This window comes from Acinonyx jubatus, chromosome A1 (genome assembly GCF_027475565.1).
Source record: "Acinonyx jubatus isolate Ajub_Pintada_27869175 chromosome A1, VMU_Ajub_asm_v1.0, whole genome shotgun sequence".
In the NCBI taxonomy this organism is placed as follows: Eukaryota; Metazoa; Chordata; class Mammalia; order Carnivora; family Felidae; genus Acinonyx; species Acinonyx jubatus.
Genome location: NC_069380.1, coordinates 90262005 through 90288203, shown reverse-complemented (window position 1 = coordinate 90288203; position 26199 = coordinate 90262005). Strand labels below are relative to the sequence as shown.

General features: G+C 42.2%; 1 protein-coding gene and 1 pseudogene across 7 annotated transcripts in view; both read left to right on the top strand.

Annotated features, from left to right (window-relative positions):
• Positions 1 to 3796: 3796 nt before the first annotated feature.
• LOC128315015 (transmembrane protein 243-like) lies at positions 3797 to 5906 on the top strand (annotated as a pseudogene).
• The window catches only part of LOC106970127 (zinc finger protein 879), a 38295-nt gene continuing 17786 nt past the window's right edge, over positions 5691 to 26199 (top strand). Inside the window, exons 1-6 of one of the 7 annotated variants that reach the window (XM_053219611.1) lie at positions 5711 to 5861; positions 7003 to 7070; positions 10763 to 10837; positions 10986 to 11112; positions 11532 to 11627; positions 17427 to 19605. In XM_053219611.1, coding sequence (XP_053075586.1) covers positions 7038 to 7070; positions 10763 to 10837; positions 10986 to 11112; positions 11532 to 11627; positions 17427 to 18874 — 1779 coding nt within the window. In that variant the 5' untranslated portion in view covers positions 5711 to 5861; positions 7003 to 7037 and the 3' untranslated portion in view covers positions 18875 to 19605. The other 6 variants (XM_053219629.1, XM_053219620.1, XM_027077008.2 and 3 more) reach the window with 6 other exon arrangements.

Genomic DNA, 26199 nt, shown 5'->3' with positions numbered 1-26199 from the left:
GATCAGAAATTTGGCCACATTGGAAGCTGACACTCAAAGCCTGATAGAAATATTTTTAGGACTTTCCCCCTAAGTAAATAGAAAATAATGCAATTGAGTGGGTGAGTCAACTTATGACGTCATTTAGGCTACAAGGCAATTCTCGGGGGGAGTTGAGAGCAACTGTTTTTTCTTTTAGTTTTTTAAAAAGGTTTATTTATTATTTTGAGAGAGAGAGAGAATAGGGGAGGCGCAGGGAGAGAGAGGAAGAGAGAGAATCCCAAGCAGGCTCTGCACTGTCAGCACAGAGTCCAACGTGGGGCTTGAACTCACTAACCGAGAGCTGTCAGACACTTAACCGACTGAACCACCCAGGGGCCCCAAAAGCAACTGTTTTTACCTCACAGATCCTTGCAAAGCTGGAGATGCGGCTCCAGAGGCAGTTCAAAGCTCACCTATCCTTTTGTACCCATCCCCAAACCTCCCCTATTTATCTTAATAGGCTTGTAACTTGCATTCTTTCCCTGTGCCCTTAAGAGGTAAAGATCAAAGCACAAACTTTGGGAAGGTAGTTCTTATCAGAAGAAAAATAAACGGGGGAAATTCATTTGAAAGAGCTTTAGCCATCTGAGCAGGTGGCTTTGACTTATTCCATCTGCCAGAAAAACAACTGAGATCCAACTTCTTTTATAACCAGTAAAACAGAAGCTCGAAAATCTCTGTTTACGTCTGTCTGCATGTTTATGTGTGTCTCTATATGTGTGTTGTAGATGTGCGGTATTTTCTACCTCTAGATGATATTTTAAAGTTAATTTGTATTAGACTTGTCTTTTAATGATTTAAATACATAACCACTGACATAAACTTACTAGTCATAAAAAACTCTCAAAAATATAATAGAAACTAATGCACAGGAATTTCAGGTTCACGTGATCTGGGAAAAATATTTGGTGTTAAGGCTAGTTTCAGTTTGTTGGTTTATTCAAAACAGGTATGTCTTTTGGTTATCAACATTAAATACAAAACTTTTATTGCACCTGAGTGTACTAACCAAATAACTTATTTCTTATAAGATCTTTCAGCAAGAAAAATAGTTGTGGGGGTAATGGCTGACTTTGTCTAATGGTTTTTTTTAAATTTTTTTGATGTTTATTTTTGAGAAAGAGAGAGAGAGAGACAGAGTGCAAGTGGGGGAGGGGCAGAGAGAGAGAGAGAGAGAGAGAGACAGAATCCGAAGCAGACTCCAGGCTCTGAGCAAGCTGTCAGCACAGAGCCCGACATGGGGCTTGAATTCAAGAACTGTGAGATCATGACCTGAGCCAAAGTTGTAAACTCAACAGACTGAGGTGCCCCTGCAAATTTTTATTGTGAATGAATGTTGAATTCCATGACACTTTTGCATCTATGTATAGGACTTTGTGATTTTTTTCCCCTTGGATCTTTTAAGATGGGCGATTACATTAATTGGTTTTTTCCCAGGTGTTCTTTTTCTGAAATTCAGGTTTTTTGAAGCACAAGTTACCTATAGTAAAATACACCCCTTTTAGATATACAGTTTGTTGATTTTTGGCAAGTACATAATCACGCCACTATTAGAAAAATAGGGGTGCCTGGGTGGCTCAGTCAGTTAAGCCTCCCACTCTGTCTCAGCTCAGGTGATGATCTCGTGGTTCATGAGTTTGAGTGCTGCATCAGCTCTGCGTTGATAGTGTGGAGCCTGCTTGGAATTCTCTCACTCTCTTTCTCTCTCTGCTCCTACTTCACTCATGCTCTCTCTCTCTCAAAATAAACTTAAAAAAAAAAAGCTATAGAACATTCACATCACCATAAAAAGTTTTCTTGTGCTTCTTCACAGTCATTCCTTTCCTCCTACTACTCCCTACATGAGGGAGCAACTGATTTGACTTCTGTCCCTTACAGTTTTGCCTTTTCTTGTATACTATATTTAAAGGAACACACAAGGGGCACCTGGGTGGCTCAGCCAGTAGAGCATGCTACTGACTCTCGATCTTGGAATTGTAAGTTTAAGCCCCATGTTGGATGTAGAGATTAAAAATAAAATCATTTAAAAAAAAGATTTCCCTAGATAGAAGATTGTGTTGGTTGCAAATAAAGGTAGTTGTACTTCTTCCTTACCAATCTAGGTGTTTTTCTTTCTTTTTCTTGCCTTATAGCACAAACTAGCATCTTCACTAAAATAATGAATAGAAGCGAACATCCCTGCATTTTTCCTGATCTTAGAAGAAAAAACATTTCCACTTTTACCACCAAGTAGGATATTAACTGCAAAACCTACCACTAAATAGCCTACTGCCAACAGATGAAAAAGCACCATTGTATTTTTAGTTTGATGAAGAGTTTTAAATCAGGAATGGATACTGGATTTTGCAAATGCCTTTTTTGTGCCTTGACCTGAAAACTGTCAAAGCAGTAAGCTTAGACAATTGTACCAATGTCCTTTGTCACCTCCTGTCTTGTGTCTAGAAAATATTATTTCATATGTTTTGCCTGTGTTTGTTATTGTTGCTGGTTTTTTTTTTTTTCAGGCAGAAGGGTAAGTCCAGTCTTTTTTGCTGTGTCTTAGCCAGAAGCAGAAGTGCAGATTTTTACAGCACTGGATGCATTTCAATCCACTGAAGTTTTTACCCTTTTTGATCTTCAAATTGTTCCACTTTGTCCAGCAGAATCCCTGCAAGGTTGGCTCTTGTGTCCTTCTGATATGACCCAATAATCTCAGATAGCTTCCCTGCTTTCAGGCACCAAACTTCCCTTGGGTATTCCCTGCCTTGTCCTTGTAATCAGCTGTTTCTCTAAAGGAACCCTTTCCCATTAAATGCTAATTTAGAGACCATAATTTATTTTATTGCCATTGGATTGTTATTCTAGGCCTTGCAGTAGAAAGAGATAGGAAAAAAAAATTGGGGGGAGGCGGGGAGGGGAGGGCAGGGAAGAACCACAATGTGACTCTTGTTATTTTCTTTTTTTTTTTCAACGTTTATTTATTTTTTTGGGGGGGACAGAGAGAGACAGCATGAACGGGGGAGGGGCAGAGAGAGAGGTAGACACAGAATCGGAAACAGGCTCCAGGCTCCGAGCCATCAGCCCAGAGCCCGACACGGGGCTCGAACTCACGGAGCGCGAGATCGTGACCTGGCTGAAGTCGGACACTCAACCAACTGCGCCACCCAGGCGCCCCCTGTTATTTTCAATTCATATGTTAGACAACAGGTTTTTCCACTTAACTTTTTTGAAATAATGTTTCTTAATTCTTTTTTTTAAATGTTTATTTATTTTGAGGGAGAGAGACAGAGTGTGAGCAGGGGAGGGGCAGAGAGAGAGAGGGAGGCACAAAATCCGAAGAAGCCTCCAGGCTCCGACTGTCAGCACAGAGCCCAATGTGGAGCTCGAACTTGCCAACTGCAAGATCATGACCTGAGCCAAAGTCAGACATTTAACTTACTGAGCCACCCAGGCGCCCTGGTGTTTTTTAAATTCTTAATTAGATTGTTGTGTGGCTGCAGGCCCCAGTCAGGATAGTGGAATGGGACCCACAGCCCTGCTCTCTGTCAGCCAGCTCAGGAAGTTTCTTCCTTCCCCACGCATCTAGCCTGTGTCCCAAGCCTCGGCACCAGCCTCTGCTCTGAGTAGAGATGTAGACCCAGGGTGCCAGGATGCTCTAGGTGGGGAGGAAAGCGGGGCTTGCACGAAGCCACTTTGTTCCCCAGGGTATAAGCCCCACTCACCAGCACTGCCCGAACCTTCGGGCCCAGTGAACTTTCGGTTTTTGGAGTCTGGGCCCTGACACCTTGGGAGATAATGCTGGCTCAGCGTTGAGTGTCTTGGGGAGAGTGAAAACACCCACCAAAAGGAGGGCTTTTCTACCAGGACCCAAGGCACCAGTGGCCCAAACCACAGACCTCTGTTTAGAGAGACATTGGCCAAAGATAGAATCACCACTTTAGCTGTTGGCTGCTTAACTTCCAAACCGTCAAGTACATTTTTTGCCGTATCTCTTGGAGTAGTGTTACTGCCCACACACTTATCTACTTGTATTGACAAGGAGACTCAGAACTGAAATTCAGAAATCTACTTTACTGTATTTCATTTTCTATCATCATGTATTATGTGAGAACCTGTACTTTCATGATGTGGAAAGTGTGGTTGCCCGGGAGAGATACTTACCAGGTCTCTGCAAAGCTATATACAGGATTGTGAGTAAGGGCTGGATAAGGTATGCTGACGACTCTCCTGCAGAAGTCTGATACAGATTTTCCCCTTAATTGTAAATCTAAATTCCCTCTTGCAGGGAAGACATATTGTAGATCACTTTGCTTTTTCCAACAACACACGTTATTTTTCATTTTGAAATTAAAACATTTTATAATATGATTGCATGGTGAAAGACAATGTAACAGACAAAATCTTAATCTTAAGACAACTATCCAACTGTATTTCTGTTAAACTGAATATACAATTATTGTTCCCCAAGTGATCAACCTTTGTGTACAATTTCATGTTAACAAGACAGTGAAAAGACAACTTTGTGAGGATCTGATTACAAAAATAAATCAAATAATTTACATTTAAAAAAGAATATTGACTTAAACGAATATAGTTTAAGATTACTCTGTGGCTAGTTAGGAAGTCATATATCATGTTTCCATTTGTCTGGTAGTCTCTACTAAATATTTAACACATATATTTAAACATTTAAAAAACATTTATGTCTGAAGTTAACTGGTATCTGTGTCATTCCCTTGAAAAAGACAAGAACCAGGGCACCTGGGTGGCTCAGTTGGTTAAGCATCCGACTTTGGCTCAGGTAATGATTTCACAGCTTATGGGTTTGAGCCCCACATCAGGCTCTGTGCTGACAGCTCAGAGCCTGGAGCCTGCTTCAGATTCTGTGTCTCTCTCTCCCTGCCCCTCCTCCACTCACATTCTGTCTCTCTCTCTCAAAAATAAATATTTAAAAAAACTGAAAAAAAATATTTTTTAGGTTGTGAAATTTAGACATAACTTTTTTAAAATTCAAAAGTTTGTAAAATGGATTTTCACAGTTAAGAACAACAGACCCCAATAATTACACAGCAACAGCTAACAGACAAGATGGGGTCCCTCATTTTCAGGGAAAAAAACTAGACTTTTAATCAGGCCGAATGATGAAGAGAAATAAAACCAGTGGGCACAGCCTGAGGTGACAAGGCTGTACAAAATTCAGCAATATTCGCAGGAAAGACCCCTGCCACGCATCTTATCATGTTCTTCAACGGGCTGCCACATCCTGAAGCTGCTCAGAAAAGCGAGTTGTATCCTGCTTGTCACTCTGTTCCTGAAGTGGCAGTTTGGGACCTGGGTCTGACCAGCCTTGATAAGGGCAGACAACTTGGAGAGTACTTTCAGTTTGTAGACCAAGACTGAGGCTCCCGGGTTTGCAAACTGTATGGTAATAAAGCTACCCTCGCCTCTAACCAAATCTTTGCATTCCAGGAACCAAGAACAAGCAGCAGCGAGCGGCTAATTTTCCACATTTTTAAAATACATACCCACTTTTTCCCAAAACGGTGCTAGAGAACACAAGAGGTTAGCGATGCAGAAAGATGTGGCTTCAGCCTTCGTAGGCTCCCAGAAAAACTATCTTCAGCCTTACGACTTTTGGTCCTTTCCGGACACCGTAGACCGGCAGGCTGCGATGACGTCTGGGAAATATAGTTCGAAAGGAGAGCACTGCGGTTAAGGCGAGGTACCCCTTTGCTCTCTCCTGCGCAGGCGCGATTGTGCCCAGCGGCCTGGCGGCGGCGGCGAAAAATGTCCCCAGGCTAGGTATTCTGCTTGTCTCCAGTGCGGTCGGCCGCTTGGAGTCCCCGTCGCGGCGGGCTCAGGTAGTGGCTGCCGGTGAGAGCTGGCCCGGGGTGTACAGCTCTTGAGGCGGGGCCAGGGCTGAGGGCCGGCAGTGGCGGGAGTCCCAGACGAGCCCCGGCTCCGGGCGTCTGAGCCGCGGCGGCCTCGGCAGGTGAACGCGGCCCGGAGAGGAGGCGTTGCCCGGGGAGGTCTCCACTCTCGTGTCTTCCCACCCCGGGAAATCGGAGCTGTCACTGCCTGAGCTGCAGCCTCGGGCAAGGCTCCTGGAGAAGTGGCCCCAGAACCGAGATTGCGGGAAGCTGTGCTAGGGTCCGTGAACCCTGGGGCTGGTTTTGCTGGTAGCGCTGGCCTCGGTCTCCCCCGCCCCCATCTCACCCCGAGTTTAAACTTTATTTTGTGTTTATCAGTTTTTGCCATCTATGCTTGTTTGGCACTTTTCCCAGAGGGAATCCTCTGGTGATTTGACTGTTCCTTTTTTCGTTGTTGTTTAGATTAATTTTGACCTTTTGCTGAGTTTCTTCCCTTTTCTCTAAATTTTAAATTTATTTGTAGCTAGTGATGCTCTTTCTTTCGAGCCTTGTGGTGTTTTGGAGCCGGGAGAGGAAGGTGGATGGGTAATGTTTTCATTTATATTTGAGGAGGTTTGATAACTCTTCATAAAGGAAGCACAATTCCCAAGGAAGAGAAGAGAGGACTAATTTTTGCTTGGTTCTTCCTCAAAAGGACTCCAATTTCCTTCAAATGTTATGTGAAGAATTATTATAATTATATTATTGTACTTTGTTGTGCATGATGTACAGTTGTATGTTACATTAGATACAATATATTTATTATGATTACATTATTATAGTACAGCCCCAAAATATTTAAATGCAGATGTGGGGAATATTTATGTTATTTCTCATTAAATGAACATCTCAGAGAGCCCGGCATGACTGCCCTTGACTCTGTTCATGTGCTCTAAGTATGCTTGCTGTCTCTCCTGATTTTGGTGGCCAGGCTCATGGACCCTCTAACTCAGGAATGCTTGGGCTTACTTGTTCCCTCTGGCTTCTCTCTGTAGGGTGCTCGGTGTGTGGAGATTTCTAATTTAGTCAGGCGTAAGGAGGGTGGGAGTATAGACAGGATGGAGAGACCTCACTGTTTCTTTCTCCATTTCAGGTGCCTTCTCCAGAAGGGGCGGCAGGGAGGGAGAAATGGCCACAAGGTTGCTGCCAGCCCATGTTCAGGTGAGTGGAGGCTTTTTTCTTGAACTGCCTTCCTGGTTCAGAGGTCATGATCACACTTACGCCATTGTTGAGGTTTACAAGGCAGTGAAGCCCACGGAGGGACCAGAGGGCCCGGTAGGGTGACTTTGGAAGGAAGGTATTTTTCTAGGGTCAGCGCCAGTCTCATTGTGAGTTCCCCACTTAATCATTAAGTACTTGTTGGTTAGGAATTGAATGGTGCCCCCAGTCCCAAGCCAATGACCCACACAGAGCTTTGTGAGGTATCTAGGTATGTGTTTTCCCTATGAAGGGTGGAAATTTGGGGAAGTCAGATAATTTTTTCAATAACATTAGGAATTCAAAGAGAAAATGCATGGGCTTTACCCTCCAGGCACTGAGGACCAATCAACTACAGCAGTCCTTGGTCCAGGTGATTTTCTAGGAAGTTCCAACGAAGAAGACCTCTGAATCAGCAGGTTGGTCAGGGATATGTTCTAGGACAGTTGACTCTTGAACAATGCAGGGGTTTAAGTGTTGCCTTGACCCAGCCCGTCCTGGAGGGTCGCTGAAATTTCTTGGTCTTGTTTCAAGAAAGAATTCAAGGACAGATACACAGCACAGTTCATGAGTGACACAGCAGAAAAGTTTATTAAAGCAAAAAGTATATTTGCAAGATAAGAGCAGGAGAGCTCAAGAGGGAGCTTTGCATCCTGGGGTTTGGGTTTCTATCTTTTTTTTTTTTTTTTATCGTTTATTCATTTTTAAGAGACAGAGCGTGAGTGGGGGAGGGGCAGAGAGTGATGGAGACACAGAATCTGAAGCAGGCTCCAGGCTCTGAGCTGTCAGCACAGAGCCTGACGCAGGGCTGGAACCCATGAGGTGAGATCATGACCTGAGCGAAGTCAGACACTTAACCTACTGAGCCACCCAGGTGCCCCTGGGTTTCTATCTTTATTTATAGTTGTTAACTAGGAATATTCTACTTGGGCCAGGAATGCAGGGTTTCAAGCTTTTTCTTTCTAATTTTCATCCTAATTTGGCCATCCACATCTTGGGCCTGTCTGATTTGACCTGGCTTCTTGTGGAGTGCTGCCAGGACAGGCCTCTGACTTTCCTGAGCGCTGGCAATGACTTCCTTGTTGCTGGCCTCCAGGTATCTGTTAGAACCTAACTAGCAGACTACTCTAACATAAGGGCTCAGGCTCTGACCCTTCCTGTACCCCCATTGCCACTACCCACCCCTTCCGAAATCTACATATAACTTTTAATTTAAGTTTTTCTTTAAATTCTAGTTAGTTAACCTATAGTGTAATATTGGTAGTACTACCTATAGTGTAGTATAGAGTAGAATTTAGTGATTCATCACTTACATATAACACCCAGTGTTCATCACAAGTTCCCTCCTATCACCTATGGCCTATTACCCATATAACCCATCCTCTGCCCACCTCCTCCATCAACCCTCAGTTTGTTTTCTGTAGTTAAAAGTCTCTTATGGTTTTCCTCCCTCTTTTTTCTCCCTTCCCTTATGTTCATCAGTTTTGTTTCTTAAATTCCACATGTGAGTGAAATCATGTTATTTGTCTTTCTCTGATTGACTTATTTCCCTTAGCATAATATACTCTAGTTCCATCCACATTGTTGCAAATGAGAAATCCACATACAACTTTTGACTCCTCCCCAAATCTTAACTACTAATAGCCTACTGTTGGCTGGAAGCCTTACCAATAACGGTTGATTAGCACATATTTTGTGTGGTGTATATATTATATGCTGTAGTCTTATAATAAAGTGAGTTAGAGAACTACTAAAGTAGTTAACATTAATAAATGTTATTAACACATTTATAAGGAAGAGAAAATACATTTACAATGCTGTATTGAAAAAAAATATATATATATATATGTGGACCTGCACAGTTCAAACCCAGGTTGTTCAAGGGTCAACTATATTGGGCGATTTGGGGCTTACAAGCAGGACTAGGCTCATATAGATGAGGAAAAGGAAAGAAAAACAGTAAAAGGAAAAGAAAGCACAACTAGGCAGTGGTCTTGGGGAACAGATTCAGGGAAATGAGCCTTCCTTTCACAGTGTTTTCTTCCCTTCTTTGCCCTTTTGTGGCCCTTAGGGAAATAGAATTATAAAAACATAATCACCTCCCAACCTCTTCACAAAGGCAGAAGAGAAAGAAAACACTTTTATTATTGAATAAGCATTTAGCCAGAATGTGATGTTCATCACAGACAATCCACCAAGGGGATTGCAAAGACAGAAGGCTCATTCATAGAGTTAAGTGGCTACAACCCAGTCTGGAAGTTCATCAGGTGACAAGTTAGACCCGCCTCCTCCCAGGAGACTGAGAGATCGGCACATTCAAGGAGATAGCTACCAGGTCCTTGAGGAAGCAGTCCTGAGTTGTGAGACTGGCAAGTGACTTATTTTTTAAAGTTTATTTATTTGAGAAGGAGAGAGTGAGTGAGGGAGGGGCAGAGAGGGGGAGAGAGTCCCAAGCAGGCTCTGGACTGAGAGTGCCCAACACCAGGCTTGAACTCATGAACCATGAGATCATGAGCTGTTGAAAAGACATTTAGTAGTGCCTCCATCCATAGTCCAGCATTTTCAGAGTTACAAAAGTGGAAACAACATAAGTAACCACTAGTAGATTAGTTAAGTAAATCGATCCATCTATACAAATAAAATATATTGAGTACGGGGCACCTGGGTGGCTCAGTTGGCTGAGCGTCTGACTTCAGCTCGGGTCATGATCTCGTAGTTTGTGAGTTCGAGCCCCACATCGGGCTCTGTGCTGACAGCTCAGAGCCTGGAGCCTTTTTTGGATTCTGTGTCTCCCTCTCTCCATCCCTCACTAGTACTCTGTCTCTCTCTCTCTCAAAAATAAATAAAAGCATTAAAAAATTAAAAAAAAGATATTGAGTGGGATACAGTTATATCTATAATATTTTTATTTAAACCTAGAGCCATATTAGTAAGTAGAAAGTTCTGAGAGGCATATATACATATATACAGAGAGAAGTTAGCAAAGTTTGTGTGTGGTAGTAGAAAGTTAGATGAACATTTCCTTTTACTTATTGATGTTTTGTAATTCACTTTTAAAAGAAAAGATTTTTTTAAAGTTTATTTTGAGAAAGAGAGTGAGTGGGGGAGGGGCAGAGAGAGGGGGAGAGACAATCCCAAGTAGGCTCCACGCTGTCAGCCCAGACCCCATCACGGAGCTTGAACCCTTGAACCGTGAGATCATGACCTGAGCCAGAACCAAGAGTCGGAAGCTTAACCGACTGAGCCACCCAGGAACCCCCCCGCAAAAAGATTTTTTAATAGGAAAAGAAAGGGGTTTAAGAGAGGTGACTTGTGATATAGGTCAGCAAGAGAAAGGTAGAACAAAGGCTTCTGGGGCAGAGAGGGAGTGTTCTACCCACAGCCTTCTCACCTGGCTCTTATTGCAAGGTCCTGTAGTCCCCCATCCTGGGTCCTCTCCTGGCAAAGCTGTGCCTGTGAATGTCTGTGCCAGGACACAGAGAAGGCCTGAGGTGATGACAGAATCCAGGCTCACGTGTTCCTCCCTGAGTGAGTTGCTGGAGCTTCCTTCTAAAGCCCGATTCTCAGGTCTGAGCTGTAAAATGGGCTTTTCATGTATCTATGATTGTGCATTTCCACATCTCAAGTTCTGTGTTTCTATTGTTGTGATTTTATAGAATGATTTCAAGTGCTTCTCTCGTTCGGCCACTGTGCCTCATCTTCCCGGGGGCACAGTGCTTCCTTCACAGAAGGTATGTGATAGACATGTGCTTCGTCACTGAGAGGTGGTTGAGAAGTATTCGGCTCAAGATGCTCAGAACCCTGCATGGTGATCTTGCTGCTCAGTCATCCCGTTGGGGTGATGGTCCCAGGTGAGCAGGAGTGGGTTTGCCATTACAGGAGTCTGTGACGTTCAGGGACGTTGCCGTGTTCTTCAGCCAGGACGAGTGGCTGCGCCTGGACTCTGCACAGAGAACCCTGTACCGGGAGGTGATGCTGGAGAACTACGGCACCCTGGTCTCGCTGGGTAAGGACTTGCCCTTGTGATGTAGAATCTTCCAGGGGAGTATCTTGGTGCCCTCTCCAAGGAGGGCACTTGGAGGGTGTGACCAGGTTCAGCCCGCAGTTGCTGTCCCCTCCCACTGCCAAGAAAGGTGTTGGTTTGGTAGAGTAGATCACGGGCATTCTTTTATGCTTTTGCGAGTCTTGTGCCCCAGACTCTGTCCCCCTGGGTCTCACAGGAGGTTCCAGTGTAGAAGAGTGCACGGCCGGCGCCCTGCTATTCTTCCTGAGACCATCTCCCGGCTGTCCTCTGTGGCAGGAATTTAAGGCCCTCTCAGAACAGCTGTCCCTCTGCCCTGGAGCCCGTGCAGCTGAATGTGGGTGCCAGGATGGCTGCTTATGTCTGCACCACAGACTCATTCTCTTCTCCTTGCTCACGAACAGGAATTCTCTTTTCCAAACCAAAGGTTATCTTCCAGTTACAGCAAGGGGAAGACCCCTGGATGGTGGAAAATGGAGTTTCTCAAGACCCACGTGTAGGTGAGTGACTGTGACTGGGAGATGGGCATCGCACTTTCTCACTGCCTGGGTGCTGCTGATCAGGGCGGAGCCTGTGCTCAGGAGACACTGACCAGGGCCCTCCTACGTGTGCCAGGCCAGGTGGGACATGCTGGGAAGGGCATGTCCTCTGTCTCTCTACCTTGTTGAGTCCTTGATTTGGAGGTTCGGAGGGAGAGCTGAAATCTCCCAAGGAGGGCCCCACTTGCCTCAGATGTCATTTGTAATTAAAAAAAATTTTTTTTAATTTTATTCATTTTTTGAGAGAGAGACCAACAGAGCGCGAGCAGGGGAGGGGCTGAGCCACCCAGGCACCCCTGTCCTTTGTAATTTGAATGCAGAATATGTGACAACACAGTATATCCTGCGTAAAGGTTTGTGAGTCATGTGTTCCCCAGTTTTTCTTGCTTTTACTGGACTATTTTCCCTTTCTTTCTGTTTGTCTTTCTTTCTTTCTTTCTTTCTTTCTTTCTTTCTTTCTTTCTTTCTCTCACTGTCTCTCTCTTTCTTTCTTTCTTGTGTTTATTTACTTATTTTTTAGAGAGAGAAAGAACACAAGCAGGGAAGGGGCAGAGAGAGAGGGAGACACAATCCAAAGCAGGCTCCAAGCTGACAGCACAGAGCTGGACACGGGGCTTGAACCCACAAACTGTGGGATCATGACCTGAACTGAAGTAGAACTCTTAACTGACTGAACCACCCAGGCACCCCTGGACTGATGATTTTCTTTTCTTTTTTTTTTTTTGAGAGAGAGAACGTGCGTGCGTGAGCGGGGAGGGGCAGAGAGAGAGGGGGGATAGAGAAGCTGAAGCAGGCTCCAGGCTCTGAGCTGTCAGCACAGAGCCTGATGCCGGGCTTGAACTCACAAACTGTGAGATCATGACGTGAGCCGAAGTTGGACGTTCAACCAACTGAGCCACCCAGGTGCCCCTGGAATGATTATTTTCTTATATTATCTTCTCTTTGTGTTTGAACAAACCTTCTATTGCTACAATATATCCCTCATTGTTCTATCTTGCATTTTTGTTTGATGTTATTGGTCTGCAACTTACTATATATGGTTCAGCTAAAAAGGAAAAGCAGATATATGTGTATTTATATACTACATGAGAGAGAGAAAGCAGGGTAGCAAAATGGCGATAAGTCAAATATAGGCAGAAGGTTTGCAGATACTCACTATGACATTCTCCTAAATCTTTTGTGGGAAAATATTCAAAATACGATGTTTCAGCCCTGGTTGCTAGGATATACCTCTCAGTCTCTAAAACTCCTGCGGGTTGCTGGGTCAGTAAACTCTTACTTGCTTTTCTGCTTTGTCTTTGTTTTTGTTATTGTTGTTGTTATGAGATGGTGTTTTGTTTTGTTTTGTTTTGTTTGGTCTTTGTTTGCTTTTGTTCTGTTTTGTCTTTGATTCTAGCACCAGAGGGTGGGTCTCTCCTGTGCTCTGCTATTTATCCAGGATTTATTTCTCTCAGTGGCAGGACGCAGGTCCTGTGTCAGCTGAGTCTCATGTTTCCATTCATGAGCCTGGTCTTCAGATTTTCCCCTTCGGTTTGACTAGCCTATTTTCTTGAGTAATGTTTTTAGAAAGGTTCGTGCGTGCTATATTTGTGTATATCTAAAATAAATCCTCTTATCTCTCCTGTGAGAATTATAGATCTGGAATTCTGGCATCAATTTTTTTTCTTCACACTTTGCTCTAGTGTAGAGCATTGAGTGTTATTGATAAAAATCCTCCATTAGTTTGATTCTTTTCCCCCAATATTCTGTGTAAAACACCATTTTTTTCCCTGTTTTGGGGTCTTCTGTCTAGAATATTATGGGATAGTCTCCTTATTTTTGGAATTTGTAAGACTGATTAGGTTGTATGAAGGAGTTTTGTTTTAATATTGTTATTTGGCTTCACAGGGCCCTTAGCTTTGAAGAGCCAAGGCTACCCCGCTCCCCACCCCCCTACTTCAGGGATTTTTTTTTTCTACTACACACTAACATGTATTCTGCCACCTTTCACCAACAATTCAAGGAAGCTAACTGTAAGAATAATGATAAAATAGAAGTTCAGTCAGAACCTTAGAAAATAAATATGTTTGTGGTCAGGACAAGAATGGTAGCCATGGAATGGTAGCCATGGGTGAGTTTCAAATTTGTCTCTGAGCTTTCTGGTTGGTAAAGAAATCATTCGTATCAAATTGACTGTGTTTGTCTTTTGCAAGCATTAAAAAATTAGCTACTTTTAATTCATACAAGGTATACATGGTAATGTAAAAAAGAGGAGGAAAAAAAAAGGTGTTTGCCCTGAAATTTTGCCAGCCAACCATGATAAACTTTTGTTGGTGTTTTACTGTTTATCCTTTCAGGTTGTGAATATTTGTTTGAATGTATTTGTGCGTGAGGGAGAGAGAGACACAGAGAAAAAGAAAGAAACAGATTATACATATTCTCGGGGCACCTGGGTGGCTCAGTCAGTTAAGCATATGACTTTGGCTCGGGTCATGATCTCACAGTTCGTGGGTTTGAGTCCTGCGTCTGGCTCTGTGCTGACAGCTCAGAGCCTGGAGCCTGCTTCGGATTCTGTGTCTCCCTCTCTCTCTCTGCCCCTCCCTGCCTTGCACTCTGTCTCTCTCTGTCTCTCTCTCAAAAATAAACATTAAAAAAAAAAATTAAAAAAAAAAAGATTACATGTATTCTCAAACTGTTTTAAATTGGGAATATCCTTCACTTATTCAGCCCTCATTAATTAGGGGCTCAACTGTTTGAAAGAACTCTGTTGTATTGGTAAGCCATATTTTATTAAATAATCTTTTGGAAATATTAGTTTCTAGGTTTTTTTCTGTTATGAAGATTGCTTTTATGGCCATAAAATACCAAGGTTTAATATGAGAAACAGAGAAATTGTCTAGAGGGTAAATAATTACAGCACAAAGGCATGAGTATTACTGTTAAAAGGGCAAGGAATGTGAATTGAAAATTCACTCAGGATTCTTTGAAAAACTGTTCAATTTTATTATAATCAATGAAATACAAACTAAAGCAACGAGATACCATTTTCCCCCTTATTATATTACCCCAGATTAAGAAATACATATCCAGTGTTTTCCTACTGCTCTGAGTGATACTGGAGTCTTTAATGGGATTTAAATTTAAAATTAAAATAAAAAAAATTAAAAAATTAAGTTAAAAAAATTTGAAAACATGATGCCATCAACTTTCATTTGTTGACATGGAGAGAAGCCCACAAATTTTTTTTATTTAATTTTTTTAATGTTTATTTATTTTTGAGAGAGAGAGAGAGAGAGAGAGAGAGAGAGCATGAGCAGGGGAGGGGTAGAGAGAGAGAGGGAGACACAGAATCTGAAGCAGGCTCCAGGCTCTGAGCTGTCAGCACAAAGCCGATGCAGGGCTCGAACCCACGAACTGTGAGATCATGACCTGGGCCAAAGTCAGCTGCTTGACTGACTGAGCCACCCAGGTGTCCCCACAAATTTTTTTTTAAGTGAGGAGGGGGTAGGAGGCAATGTAGTTTTAACCATTTTTTATTTTTTAAGTAAAAGTGTTTTCTCATATCCCCCCGAATTCTGGTGAGCAAAATTCCATATCTAGCAGTGATTATATTTGTATGTTGTGTTTATGGGTGAACTCTATTTTTGTATTTATAGTTTTCTGTGTTTTCTTCAATTTTCTTACAATGATTATGTATCTTCTTTTTAGTTAAGAAAATAAAAGCTCTTTCATAAAATACAATTCATTCTTTTTGAAGCAATGATTCCACTGTATCCTAAGTGATCAAAAAGTGGACTGAAAATTATTCTCAAGCATGTACTCCTCTTCCAGTATGCCCCATATCGTTATACGGCACCAGTCTCCATTGAGCTGCCCAGGCCGGGAGCTAGACGTCATCCTGGAGTCCTCTCTTTCACTTACTCTGTACATCCTATTTATAGGTTGAAGACACTTGTCATCTCTGCCTTCGGAACATCACGAATGTGCCCACCTCCCCCCACTGTGCCAGTGCACATCCATCCAGTCTCCTAAGTGAACTGCTCTGCATCTGCCCTTGTTTCTCCTGACCCCCAATTACAATCCATTTGTCACACAACCATCGAGGTCCTTTTTATTTAAAAAAAGAAAAAAAAATTTTAATGTTTATTTATTTTTGAGAGAGACAGAGTATGAACAGGATGGTGGCAGAGAGAGAGGGAGGCACAGAATCCAAAGGAGGCTCCAGGCTCTGAGCTGTCAGCACAGAGCCTGACTCGGGGCTCAAACCCAGGAACCTTGAGATCTGACCTGAGCCAAAGTCAGACGCTTAACCGACTGAGCCACTCAGGCACCCTGTATTCCTTTTTAAACAAAACTGCCACATCCCCCAACCCCCAGCGATCCTCAGAAGAAATTTCACATGTGTTTGTATATCTTACAAGACCCACGTAGTATGGCTCCTGCCTACCTCTTTCCTCACCTCGTTACACTGTCTTCTTGTTCCCTTTTGCTTAGGCCACACTGGACTTCTCTAGGCTCCTCCAACACTCAGAGCTTACTCTTGCCTTAGGGCTTTGAGCTAGCTGTTCTTCCTGACTAGAATCATCTTTATACCCACATTTTTACGTGGCCAGCTCTTATTATTTAGATCTCTTTTTTCAATGTTTATTTATTTTGAGAGAGAGTGTGAGCAGGGGAGGGACAGAGAGGGAAAGAGAGAATCCCAAGCAGGCTCCACGCTGTCAGCACAGAGCCTGACACGAGGCTCGATCTCGAACCGTGAGATCATGACCTGAGCCGAAATCAAGTCAGATACTTAACTGACTGAGCCACCCAGGCGTCCCTAGATATCATCTTTAATTTTACTTCTTGTCATACAGCTTGTTTGCTCTTACTGCACATCACCTTGTTTTTGTTTGTTTTCTTAGTTCTCATCATCCCTAGTTTATTTGATCAGTTGGTCATTGTCAATATCCCGCTGCTAGAATGTACACCTTGTGAAAACTTAATTCTCACCTGATACGTACCCGGTACTCCCGATCTTGATCTTTGCATGGTGGGCACTAAGTAAGTACTCCTTGGGTGAGTACATGTCCATCATAACACCATAAATAGCCCTCAGATGAGTTCCAAAATAGCACTGATGGAGGCCCTGTGTTTCAGAGAGCTTTTTATGGCCAATGGCTCTTCTAGTTTTTACTTCTAGCCCCTCTGCAGTTTTCTTGTGGACTTACCTCAAGGGCGGTGGTGGCTGCTGTGGGAGAGGAAGCTGAGGAATAAATAACACAACCTGCTGCACTCACAAGTGCCCTGTGCCCTGCCAACCTGAGCTTTGTTACTAAAGCAGCCTGGCTCCTTTTGTTGGAGGGGCTTCTCTGAGTTCTTCAGCTCACCTACATGCAGGTGTCCTCAGACCCTCTGCACTCAGGCATGTCTCCCGCCCTGCTTCTTTCTCTTGCCTTTATTTCTCTCTACCCTTTCCTAAGAATCCAAGGGCATACTTGTTAGCAATCCTTGTATATGTATTTAAAAATTTTTTAATGTTTATTTTTGAGAGACAGAGGGTGGGTGGGGGAGGAGCAGAGAGAGAGGAGACACAGATCCAAAACAGGCTCTAGGCTCCGAGCTGTCAACACAGAGCCCGACGCGGGGCGTGAACCCATGAGCCATGAGATCATGACCTGAGCTGAAGTTGGATGCTCAACTGACCAAGCCACCCAGGTGCCCCTATCCTTGTATATTTTGATAGCACCTTTCTTTATCCTCCGTGCAAGGGAGACTTACCCGTTTTGTTTATTTTAGGATGGGAGAGCTTGTTTGAAACTGCAGTTTCTGAAGAAGACAATCAGGAAGTAATGAATAAACTCCGAGGTGACGGTCCTTTTGACTTCAAGTTGGGGAAAACCTACATAAACGAGGACAAGCTAGAGAAGCAGCAAGGCAAAAAGAACAAACCTTTCAGGAAAGTTTTAGTTACCATCAAGAATACATACCTGAGGGAGAAGAGCTTTATGGGTATTGAGCTAGGGAAAAATCTCAGTCTAAAGTCATCCCTTATTAGAAAACCCAGACTCGTTTCCAGGGGAAGGAAACCCCATTCACAGCAGTATTCCATTCTGTTTAAACAACTGGGAGTCAACACGGTTCGCAAATGTTACAAATGTAACATCTGTGGGAAAATCTTCCTCCACAGTTCTTCCCTGAGTAAACACCAGAGAATCCACACTGGAGAGAAGCTCTATAAATGCAAAGAATGTCGTAAAGCTTTCAGCCAAAGCTCGTCTCTCACTCAGCACCTTAGAGTTCACACAGGAGAGAAACCTTACATATGCAGCGAATGTGGGAAAGCCTTCAGTTTCACCACCTCTCTTATTGGACATCAGAGAATGCACACTGGAGAGAGACCCTATAAATGCAATGAGTGTGGCAAGACATTTAAAGGAAGTTCATCCTTGAATAATCACCAACGGATTCATACTGGAGAAAAGCCCTATAAATGTAATGAATGTGGGAGAGCCTTTAGCCAGTGCTCCTCTCTGATTCAGCATCACAGGATTCACACTGGAGAGAAACCTTATGAATGTAGTCAGTGTGGGAAAGCCTTTACCTCAATATCGCGGCTAAGTAGACACCATAGAATTCATACTGGAGAGAAACCCTTTAATTGTAACGAGTGTGGGAAAGTATTCAGTTACCACTCAGCTCTTATCATACATCAGAGAATTCACACTGGTGAGAAACCTTATGCATGTAAAGAATGTGGGAAAGCCTTCAGCCAAAGCTCTGCTCTGATACAGCATCAAAGAATTCATACAGGAGAAAAACCCTACAAATGCAACGAATGTGGGAAGGCTTTCTCCTGGATTTCACGGCTTAATATACACAACAGAATCCATACCGGAGAGAAACCATACAATTGTAAAGAATGTGGAAAAGCCTTCAGTTCCCACTCAGCAGTTAACACTCATCGAAAAATTCATACTGGAGAGAAACCTTATAAATGTAATGACTGTGAAAAAGCCTTCAACCAAAGCTCAGCTCTCATTCAGCACCAGAGAATTCATACTGGAGAGAAACCATTTAACTGTAAAGTATGTGGGAAAGCCTTCAGACAGAGTTCCTCCCTCATGACACACATGAGGATTCATACAGGAGAGAAGCCTTATAAATGTAAAGAATGTGGTAAGGCTTTTAGTCAGAGCTCATCCCTTACCAATCACCAGAGGACACACACTGGAGAGAAACTATAAATAAAACGCATGTGGAAAATCTTCCAACTGAAGTTCATTTCATACTAAATTTCAAAAACTTCATCCTGGGCAGAAAGTGATGAAGGGTAGTTGATTGTGAGTTAAACTTCAGAATTTAGACCTCCTCAAACGAGACTTCATGATGCAGGTAACCTTAGGTATATTAGGAAAGCCTCTATAAAATGTTATCCCCCCCCCCCCCCATAGCTTTTCAAGTAGAGAGTTTGTAAAGTTCTTTTCTCTTCTTCCTGGGGATATTGTGACGAGAGCCCCCCCAGCTTTCGCAAGCGTCACAGGGAAGCATGTTGATTTATGTTGAAGTGCAGCCATAAAATCCAGACTTTAGATTAATGGAGGAATCTATTTTTTTGAAACTACATTTAAGTGTTATGGAAGCCAGTTATGCTCAGAACAATGTTTTGGAGAAGAAATGTAAGCAGGTGACCTGTACTACCTCATTGTCGCTAAAATGTGTTTTTTAATAGTTTCAAAGAAAATTCTGTACTTGGTCGTTGTGGAAACTTTTGTGTTGTTTCTTTTCTGCTTTCCAGACCATTTACCTGAAAAGCAAATCACTCTGTAAACTCTGCGGGCACACAGTCCTGTGAGTTTTCTCCCTATTTGTTCCAAGCTCTGAAGCAGATCTAAAATCATTTTAAATCACAAAATGCATGGTATTTCACTTGGTTTTATCCGAAAGTGATTACCTGAATTAAAGGTTATTCAGACAACTACTGCTTTTGCAAGTTAATCTACTGATAAATGTTAACAGTTATCTGAAAATGTAGCCATAGGAACATGACTCTGGGCTCCCAGGCTGTGCCTGCTTCATAGAACTCTTGGTTACCATCCACCAGGAAGGCCCTGTCACAGTGTGGGTCACTGTCCATCCCACCTGGAGGTAAAATGAACCAGGTAATTTTGACTCCCTCCCACACTTCGAGGGCCACTAGACAAAATTTCAGGCTCTAAGTTCAGTAAATGGACCATTAATGCCCTTCAACAAGTTAGCATGTTTCAGCATTTCTAAAATGTGAGTAATAATTCCAACAACATAAAAAGTAATCTCCCAAGTGGAGCTAAAATTGTTGAACTTTACCGAAGCAACATTGTCTAGTTTTGCCCGGTGTTATCAGGAGTTGGCAAGCACTTAAGGACTGAAACACCTATTTTGTTTAAAAGAAAGAAAGAAAGAAAAAAAAAGAGACAAGTAAGGACAAGTTTCTTTCTCTTTGTCGAAGAGTTAAAAAAAAAAAAATAACACCTCAGGAAAGGCTATTGGGGCTGGAGACTGAGCTAAAGCAAACCTTGAATTCAACTTGTGCTTCCTGGGACTGACTAATCAGTCTTATTTTTTCAGACTTAGGAGGAGCAGACTTTTCTGGGTCATTTAATCCTTCACTGCAGTGCCCCTTTGCCTACAACTATTCTTTTACATTCTCTAATTTCTGGGAAAATTTCTAGGAAAATATAACTTCCCTGTCTTAGTCTCTTTAGGTTGCTGTAACAAAATACCACAGGCCAGGTGGCTTCTAAACAACTGAAACTTACTTCCCACAGTTCTGGAGGCTGGGAAGTCCAAGATAAGGCAACAGCGTGGTTGTGTTCTGGTGAGGACCCTCTTCCTGATTCGTAGCTGTCGCCTTCTTGTGTCCTCACATGGCGGAAGGGGTGAGGGAGCTCTCTGAGGCCTCTTCTAAGGGCACCAGTTGCATTCATGAGGCTCCACTCACATGACAGTCACCTCCCAAAGGCCCCGTCTCCTAATGCTGTCACCTTTGCGGTTAGGATGTCAACATGAATTCTGAAGGGGCACAAACATTTAGACCATCGCATTCACCAAGTAACAATAGTCCTAAAAATAATCCCCCAAGATAAATCTGAACAAAGTTACACAAAGAAAATACCAGGCCCTGTTACTTTTAAGTTGAGGTCTATCAAACATGAAGTAACAGATCATTTGAGTCTTGTGCAGGATATTCCAGAGGAGATCACGTGCCAACACAGTGATTCTAGTAACCCAGTACCAGAACCTGACAGGGAAAGTGCAAGAAAGAAAACTTGCAGGCCTATATCACCCATGAACAGAGATGTAAAAATCCTAAACAAAGTATTAGAAAATGTAATCCAGAAGTACCTAAACATAGTGAATGCATCATGATAGAGATTTTTCACAGGAACAGATAGATTATATAGCATTAGGAAACTTCGAGGTACTGTGTACCACCTGGACAGATTAAAGGTGCAGAATCCATGTGTTCATCTCAATAAATGCAGCCAAAGCAGTGGAAATACTCAGCACCCATTCATTGTAAAAACTCTTAGCCAAGCAGTGGAGAGAGCTTACTTAGCCTGGTAAAAGGGTATTTACCAAAAACCTGCTGGCAAAAATGGTAAAATGTTAGAAGTAGTTATGACAGGAGGAGTATAAAGAACAAATTATGCAATAATGGCTCTGAGAAAAACAGTTCATCCACATAGAAGAAAAATTAGATGCCTACCCTCACCACAAAAAGAATTCTGTGAGAGGCAAAATTATGTATCTTTTGGAAGAAGATGTAAGGCATAACTTTATGACTTCAAGATAGGGAAGGATTTTTTTTTTTTTTTAAGTAGGCTTCATGCCCAGTGTGGAGCCCAATGTGGAGCTTGAACTCACAACCCTGAGATCAAGACCTGAGCTGAGATTAAAGTCAGACTCTTAGCTGACTGAGCCACCCAAGCACTCCAGTAGGTAGGATTTTTTTTTTTTAATGATTGTTTATTTTTGAGGGAGAGGGAGAATCCAAGCAGCCTCTGCACCACCAGCACAGAGCCTGACATGGGTTTCAAACTCACAAACTATGAGATAACCTGAGCTAAGAGTTGGACAGTTAACCTACTGAGCCACCCAGGTACCCCAAGGGTTTTTTTTTTAATGTTTGTTTATTTTTGAGAGGGAGAGAGTGTGCATGCGACAGAGAGAAAGGGGGACAGAAGATCTGAAGCGGGCTCTGCTAAAGAGCTGAGAGCCCGATGTGCTCAAACTCATGAACTGTGAGATCATGACCTGAGCCGAAGTAGGACGCTTAACCAACTAAGCCACCCAGGTGCCCTGGGAAGGAGTTTTTAAACAGGATACAAATAAGCTATGAAATCTTTGTATATATTTGCTCACATTAAAATGAAAAACATCTTGTTATCAAAATATACCAAAAAGGAAATGAAAAGTCAAGACATAAGACATCTTGCCATGGTATTTAAAAAAAATTTTTTTTTAATTTTTTATTTATTTTTGAGACAGAAAGAGCAGGGGAGGGGCAGAGAAAGATGGAGACCCAGAATCCAAAGCTGTCAGCACAGAGCCTGATGCGGGGCTTGAACCAATGAAATGTGAGATCATGACCTGAACCGAATTCAGATGCTCACTGACTGAGCCACCCAGGTGCCCCTCCACAGAATTTTCAACAAATGCTTATCATCTGGAAAATGTAAATAATGTATACAAATCAACTTAAAAAAAGACAACCTGGTAGGAAAATAAATTGAATACATGACTGTATTTCACAGAAGAGGAAATGCAAATTTCTAAAAACATGAAAAGATGCTTTCAGGATCACAGATAATGATTTTATGAGATTTTGTGTCTTTTTAAAATAGACCTTATTTATTTTTTATTTTTTTGGTAGGCTCTAAACCTAGTGTAGGGCTTGAACTCACAAACCCGCTGTCAAGAGTTGCACACTCCACTGACTGAGCCAGCCAGGCCCCCCCAGGTTTAATGATTTTTTAAAGATGAGTAAAAGTGAAGATGTGTGACATTATGGAATTTTAGAATGTATGTGAAATAACTGGAATGCATACTTGACTAGTGAGAGTGTAAACTGATACAGACCATTAGCATCCTATAAAGTGAATTTGAATTTGTGTATGTCATGAAACAGGAAGTTCCACTCCTACGTATATATAATAGATAAATGTTTGCATATGAGCAGTAAGAGACATGTATAAAGATATTCTTAGCAGTGCTGATCATAGTAGCTACTGTTTGGAAGTATCTGGTGATAGGAAAATGGGTTATTTTGGAATATTAACTATGTAGAGCAGCAGTGGAAACTAATGAACCAAAGCTGTAAACAAAACACAGATGAATTTAAAAGCCTGAAGACTTTTCAAAAGACGTAGGAAACAACATACAGCCTAATAGCATGTTCTGCAAAATTAAATTTAGTTTAAGTGATTTATACATGTGGGGAAGATACTAAACAAAAATAGCAAGTGACCAAATGACAAGATATTCTAGCTCTCCATTGCTGTGTAACAACTCATCCCAAAGTTGAGTGGCTTAAAGCAACAGTTGTATCAAAACCTACCTGTCGGTTCCATATTTGGGTTCAGTTGGGCAATTCTTACTTGGCGTCTCTAATGCATTTGCAGTCCAATGGCAGCTGGCATTGAAGCTCAACTTGAGCTTGGTGTCCAGGGTGGCCGGCAGTCGGTGATGACTGCTGCTTGAGAGCCCTATTGGATTTTGCACAGGGGAGTGGCTGGTTTCTGAGAGGCAATGTCCTGAGAGCCAGCATTCTAAGAGACCTATATAGAAGTTGCAAATCTTAGAACTCGACTTTGGAAGTCACATGAGATTAATACATTAATTCTATATTCTTTTGGTGAAAAACGATTTATAGATGTGGCCCAGATTCAAGGGGAGAAGATTATACGAGAGTGTGAATACCAGGGTCATGGTTCATTGGGGGGACCAGATTTGGAGACTAGTTACCACATGAATACAAAAGCCAGGATGGTGATCACCTCTGACTGTGAGGCAAGGAAGTGATTTGGGAAGGAGCATGGGGTTCCTCAGTCTGCTTGATGCCTGAGAGAGCCTTCCTTTTCAGAAAGAGGTTTTCAGGTCAGCCAGAATGAGGATCAGTAAGAAGGCCAGTGTGTTTATCAGTAAAAATAATTAAATAGAATTTTTTTTTTTTTTTTTTTTTTGCTCAGCTCTAGAGTGGGTGATTTGAGGTAGGATAAAACCCATCTTACTGCCTGATCACCCTAGGTGAAGTGAACATCAAGTTTATGAGGTTGCATCCAAGGGCCATCCCAAGGTATAACATTCTTCAAGCCACTGACTCTTTGTTTTTAAAGTTTATTTAATTATTTTTGAGAGAGAGACAGAGCAGGAGAGAGGCAGAGAGAGGGAGAGAGAGAGAATTCCAAGCAGTGCAGAGCCTGATACAGGGCTCGAACCCACAAACCATGAGATCATGACCTGAACTGAAACCAAGAGTCAGACATTTAATTGACTGGGCTACCCAGGTGCCCCTCTTCAGGCCACTGTTAAATTTAAATATGTCTCCTTAACAAAACTATCAACACCTCTCTTTCCTGTCTACACTTTCCCTTATTCATCTCCTTAGGTCACCAGAGGAAGAGAATATTGGTTCCTATCTTGAGTAAGGAAACACTAAACCAAAAAAAAAAAAAAAAAATGTGCATTATAAGAGAACTAGGCAAAGAAAGAATGATCGTTAAGTTGTCAACATATTTTCTTTGAAGGGGTTTCTCTTTAAAGAGACTTCAGAGTCTAGGCAAAAGAGAAAAATGTCTATTTTTATAACGTCCTAATAGGCCATTTTCAAAGCAAGCTGAAAAAGCAGAATATACTTAAGCTTTTATAATATGATTGACATGCCCGATACATTGAATTTCTAGTATTCATAGTAATTATTTAAAATGTCCACCTTTTCGGGCGCGTTGTGCTCTCGTTGGCTATTGCATTATCAAACATGTTTTCTCATTGAAGAGGTCTGTGAAATGAATAGACCTTTTTTTTTCCCTAGACTGCCCCTCCATTGGCTTTGTCCAATATTTCCCACCTGGTCAGATTTATGCTGTGCTTTTTTGGTAAGAAAACCACCAAAGCAATATTCTCAGTTCATCATGTTATCACATTAGGAGCCTTATGATGTTGGTAATTTTAGCTTTATCTTGGTTAAGGTGGTGTCTGCCTGATCACCCACTGTGAAGTCACTGTTTTTCTCTTGGCAGTCAGTAGTGTCTTGAGAGGAGACCCTCTGAGTGTGCGCGTGTATATCTGTACTAGTCACACCTCACTGCTGCTGGTTTTAGCATCTATTGATGACACTTGCCTTGTTATTACAGTGGTTTTCCCAAGGAGATCTCATCAGTCCATCATTTCTTCTACATTTACTCATTGGCTTTCCACTTTGGGGAAGTGTTCTGTCTTCTGTTTTTATGACCGGAAGCATGGTTTCTTATTTTAGTTAATGGACTGTAATCTGCTAATATTGTTATGTACGTCGATGGAGAAATTGTCCCAGACTTGACCTCAAGAGCCTCCGCAAACTCATTTCTGTGTCCTTTCTGTCACAGGCTCGTGACTGCATCTAAGATTGGTAAGTCAAGTATACCTACTTCAGTCTATGTAGCAAAATATGATTTCTTGACTAGACGACTTGGGGGTTAGAGGAGGAATTGTGGGGTCAAAAGCATTTGGGGGGATTTTCTCTTTTCTCTTGCATGATCTTATATTTCCTCCTCTTGCTACTTTCCCCCTTGACATGTGGCTTCCACATCTCTGTCTTTCTATTAACTGTGTTGTGCCTTCATCATTGCCTTCACAAGGATGTCTCCTCACCTCCTGCAGGTACTTTTAAAAAAATTGCAGTAAAATGTACATAACATAAAATTTACCATTATAACCATTTTTAAGTTTACAATTTAGTGGCATTGAGTATATTCACAATGTTTTGTAACCAGCACCAATCAATTTTCCAGAAACTTTTTTATCATCTCAAACAGAAGCTCTGCACCCATTAAGCAGTAACTCCCCCATTTCCCCTGCTGCTAGCCCCCTGGTGACCTCTTATTCCACTTGCTGCCCCTGGGAATTTGCCTATTTTAGATTCCTGATATAAGTGGAATTGAATAATATTCGTCCTTGTGTGTCTGGCTTCTTTCATTTGGCATAACGTCTTCAAGGTTCATCCGTATCAGAGTATGTGTCAGAACTTCGTTCCTCTTTAAGGCTGAGGTAATACTCCATTGTAAGTATGCACCACGTTTTACTTACCCATTCCTCTGTTGTTGGACATTTGTATCGTTTGCACATTTTGGCGATCATGAACAATGTTGCTGTGAACGTTTGTGTACATATGTTTGTGTGAACATTTCTCTTCGGTAAATACCTAAGTGGGATTACATAGTCCTATGAGGAGTGGATATGTAACTTCATAAGACCCGCCCCCGACTCTTTCCAGTGTCTGCATCATCTTACATTGCCATCAGCAATGTGTGAAGGTTCCGGTTCCAACGTGGGT